This window comes from Salvelinus namaycush, chromosome 35 (assembly GCF_016432855.1).
Source record: "Salvelinus namaycush isolate Seneca chromosome 35, SaNama_1.0, whole genome shotgun sequence".
In the NCBI taxonomy this organism is placed as follows: Eukaryota; Metazoa; Chordata; class Actinopteri; order Salmoniformes; family Salmonidae; genus Salvelinus; species Salvelinus namaycush.
This window is the reverse complement of record NC_052341.1, coordinates 13,692,082-13,696,243: the sequence shown is the minus strand read 5'-3', so window position 1 is coordinate 13,696,243 and position 4,162 is coordinate 13,692,082. Positions and strand designations below refer to the sequence as shown.

General features: G+C 40.0%; 1 protein-coding gene across 1 annotated transcript; it reads left to right on the top strand.

Annotated features, from left to right (window-relative positions):
• Positions 1-1,582: 1,582 nt before the first annotated feature.
• rpl38 (ribosomal protein L38) lies at positions 1,583-3,682 on the top strand. The gene is made up of 5 exons (XM_038975180.1): positions 1,583-1,653; positions 1,861-1,887; positions 2,576-2,636; positions 2,844-2,966; positions 3,566-3,682. Exons 2-5 carry the CDS (start codon positions 1,885-1,887, stop codon positions 3,589-3,591), a joined length of 213 nt encoding a protein of 70 aa, XP_038831108.1. The 5' UTR covers positions 1,583-1,653; positions 1,861-1,884; the 3' UTR covers positions 3,592-3,682.
• Positions 3,683-4,162: the final 480 nt, after the last annotated feature.

The window sequence follows — 4,162 nt, the reverse complement described above, 5'->3', positions numbered from 1 at the left end:
ATATTTGGGAACTTTACAGTCCTATTTTTAGACCTTTATTTAACTAGGCAAGTCAGTTAAGAACAAATTCTTATTTACAATGATGGCCTACACTATTGCTCAAACAACCATAGAAATGTGGGCTATATTTCTCTATATGCACATCAACAATCAACAAGATCAACAACTAATGCTAGCCAGAGCAAGAGGAGCTAAAATCTAACAAAGAAACATAAGAAAAAAACTCTCAAACTTTTTCAGCTAGTTGGCCATCATAATTGCCTGCCAATGCATACGGAGTGTCCCAACCAAGCACCCAAGCTAACTGGCTAAAGTTGGCTAGCTTTCTAGCTAGCTAGCTACTTCCAGACACAAATGAAAGAACACCTCACTGACCATTTTAGTTGCCCTAGCAGATCTGGTTAGGCTGTTAGCATGTTATATAGAGTGTCCATGACTAACTATTACTTTTTTTGCCTATGTTTACTGACACCGGTCATATTCAGCAGGTGATAGGTGTTGGTAAATTCATCAGTTATTCTGTGCTCTGGCACACTCAGACAAGAGTGCTCTGAAATCAGAGTAGATAGCTAGCCAGAGTGAATTTGCAAATTAAAGAGATATGCTAACTGGATAACAGTCGTTCAGCATAGCTAGCTAGCTATCTAGCTAATGTTAGGCTCTGTTTTTTGCTTGCTACATAAATAGATACGCTAGCATATTAGCCACGTTATGACTGACTTGTGATCATTGCCCTTGCTAGTTTGATTGTATTGACATTCCCAGCCTTAGGTACATTTGTCAGTTTTTGTCCAAAATACTGAGTCATTGAAACTGAAACAGTTAATCTCGGATGGAGGCAGCAAACAATGTACCAAGCCAGCTGTGATTTACAACCTGATAGCAATATTTTTTGGACTACCATGAAATGTATTGGTCAATTATATGAATCATGCATTGAACTGCATCCATCTATTCTGCCAACAATGCCTTAGTGTACGTCATGGAACGTTGAGCTAAATATAACCTATTTTCAAAACCTCCTATGAAGTTTGTTTTGTAACATAAACAGGGAATTTGGTATATGTGACTGATATTATGATTGTCTGCTTGTTTCATATCTGCAAAGTAGTTCAAATGCTTTTGTATGGAGGTCAATTTGAGAGTGTCGAGTTTGGCCAACAAAAACATGTATGGCTTATTTGCTCCGTGAGGTTTATTTGGTCGAATAGACGTTTCGTAATGCTTAAATTGTTACGAGTGTACTGATATGAGTAGGACACGTGACATCACAGCAACTCTGACAAGAAAAAAAACGTTGTATAGGAGTTGTCTCGAAATGGCTATGCATATTAATTTCATGAGGCTAAATTAGTAGTATAGCGTCTCGTTATTGAATACCGGCGGTTAACGTCAACAACCGTTATCGAATATTCAGAAATTATTACAATAATGAGATGTATACACCAATCCAAAGACATGATAGGCGGGCTGGACAGTGTCGCTTTGTGGACAACAACTGCCATTGTTAGGGCGGAGAGACACATCAGTATATCCATACTCTTTGGAGAAAGTAGTCCGTATTACATTTGTCCTCCATGATTCGCCGTAGCTTGACTATAAAGCTTGCGTCAGCGGAAGTCCCACCCTCTTCATCCCCTCCTTGCAGGCTGTGTAAGTTGCACATTTTCCATACATACAGAATGGAAAGTAAAATCATTGTTCATCCTTCTTGTAACTGACAAATACGTCCACGACAGAATTAAACAATGATATTAGAAACATTAGTCCACATAATTCGACAGTTATTTGGTTTCCCATTGATTGTTATTAGACTTTAAATATCTGTAAACTAACCCTTGTATTTCTTCCGTGTTCCAGGCTTCAGTCCGCAGACACGGCAAGATGGTGAGGACCGTTTTCGTTACATTTATATATCTATAATTGCACGATAAACACATTTCAATAAGCTAGTGTGAATAAACGAAAATGGGCATAACGTTACCGCTAACGTGTCTTTGCCGTGTTGCCACAGCTAGTTATGGTAGCTAGCCGAGTAGGCTAATAGCTTGTACGGGCCACAGCCGGTGCGGCCTTAACAATGTGCTAACGTTGGCTACCGCTAACTAACAAACTGAGGTGGTGTAATGTGTCTTTCGTTAACGTGAACTGAAATGTCAACAAATCCAGCGGTAATAATTTGCAGTGAAAGGCATATCTGACTGTCAGCGATGTTCTAGTTAGTATAACTAGCCAATGTTAACTTCGCTAGCCAACAGAGCATGTCTTCGCAAGTTGTCCAAACATCACAGGCTGTCTCGTGCATGTGATGCATTTACACGCTTGCCAGAATAAGGATGGACCTAGTGCTAAGTTTCGATTTAACCAGAATCTTTAGTTCCACCGGTCCACTGACAATCTTCGTATTACTTTTACAAAGTTATTCTCCCCGTGGCTAGTTAACCACATTGCTGACATAGCTAGTTATCATGCCATGTTAAGGTCCTTACGTTGAGGTTACCTCTGATTGGGTGATTATTTGTTGCAGAAAATGGTGAACCTGCTGTGTACTTATTCTTTACCTGTTTAATTTTAGCCACGCAAAATTGAAGAAATCAAAGATTTCCTGCTTACAGCAAGAAGGAAGGATGCCAAGTGTAAGTATTGCGTTGCCCACTTGAGCTACTCTGCTCGGACTAAAGCTTATGGTATTTATAGTAATTTAAGTAAGCATTTATTTCACTGTTTACGAAGCATGTGACTAATTTGATTTCTGCACCCACATAGTATTTTGCGTTGAAATTCCAACTGCAAACCATGGTGTTGAATGTTCAGATTCATTTGTATTGTTACTTGTCCCACAGCCGTAAAGATCAAGAAGAACAAGGACAATGTTAAGTTCAAGGTGCGTTGCAGCAGGTACCTGTACACCCTTGTCATCACAGACAAGGAGAAGGCTGAGAAGCTGAAGCAGTCCCTGCCCCCAGGTAAGATTCTCATCTTTCATCACCTCATGGAATGTGGTTCACTGTTGGGATAGTAAAACAGAAGCATCTTGCGTTTTTATAGGTACGTCTAGAAAGACCTTGAATCCCGAAGAGTAGTGACAATGTCCGGTCTAAAGATGTTGATCTCTTGTCAATGCATAGTGGTCACAAATTGAATGTGGTTATGAAGTAATCCTATTGGTTGCTGTGCAAGTTGTCCAAACACTACATGCTGCTTGGTGCGTGTGGTGCATTTACACGCTTGCCAGAATAAGGATGGGCCTAGTGCTTGGTTTCGACTATCAGAAATTGAGTTCCACCGGTTCACTGACATGTGTATGCCTAAATGTTGACCTTTCAATCTGGACAAAACTGAAACATTGCTTTTAGGGGGGGTGGGTTCTGATAGAAAAACACTGCTTGCCTCGAGTTGTCAAATATCAATACCAAATTTAGAGATTGAGCATTCTACTCTTTCCTGAACACTAGTGTTTCTAATCATGTTAATAGTTAATTTGTAACTTTACCACTGAAAGTATGCAGTGAGGCTGGACACAATGCACATGTAGTTTTTAACCATCTCTCATTTCTCTCTTCAGGTCTGGCTGTGAAGGAACTCAAGTAGAGGACAGTCTTTGTGTACAGTGAATTGCAATAAAGAGGAAACCCATTTTGTCTTGGTTGTTGTGCCACTACAGTAAATTGTCTGATATGTAAATGCTTTGTGGCTCATAATTGGAACAAGGCATTAGTGAATGTATGCTGAATTAACTTACTATGGATTCATTTGAAGGGCTGGTTTCCCAGACGGATGAAACCTAGTCCTGGATTTTGGAGCACTTTCAATGAAAATACTCTAAGTCTAGGGCTATGCTTACTCGTCTGAAACTGGCCCTAAAAATTTGAAATGGCGTGGCTCTGGAGTTGTCAAATCAAAGTTACTGACTACAGATGGGCCCAGTACCAATACTCCAGAAATGATGTAATCAGATTGCAATTGGTGGCAACTAGGGTGGTGACTGTTTACACCTATCCAATCTCTTAGACCTGTGCTTACCTCAGAGAAAGATTCATTTATACTGAAATATAAAGTCATATGTCAACGCTTTTACTGGGTTACAGTTCAAGTAAGGAAATCGGTCAATTGAAAGAATCATTAGGTGCTAATCTATGCATTCCACGCGACCCGGCTGGGG

What these genes read in the sequence shown, in the direction of transcription:
- rpl38 (XM_038975180.1), top strand. An exon ending in AAGAAGGAAGGATGCCAAGT is followed by an intron (nt 2,637 to 2,843) that starts GTAAGTATTGCG and finishes CTTGTCCCACAG; the next exon opens with CCGTAAAGATCAAGAAGAAC. An exon ending in GAAGCAGTCCCTGCCCCCAG is followed by an intron (nt 2,967 to 3,565) that starts GTAAGATTCTCA and finishes TTCTCTCTTCAG; the next exon opens with GTCTGGCTGTGAAGGAACTC.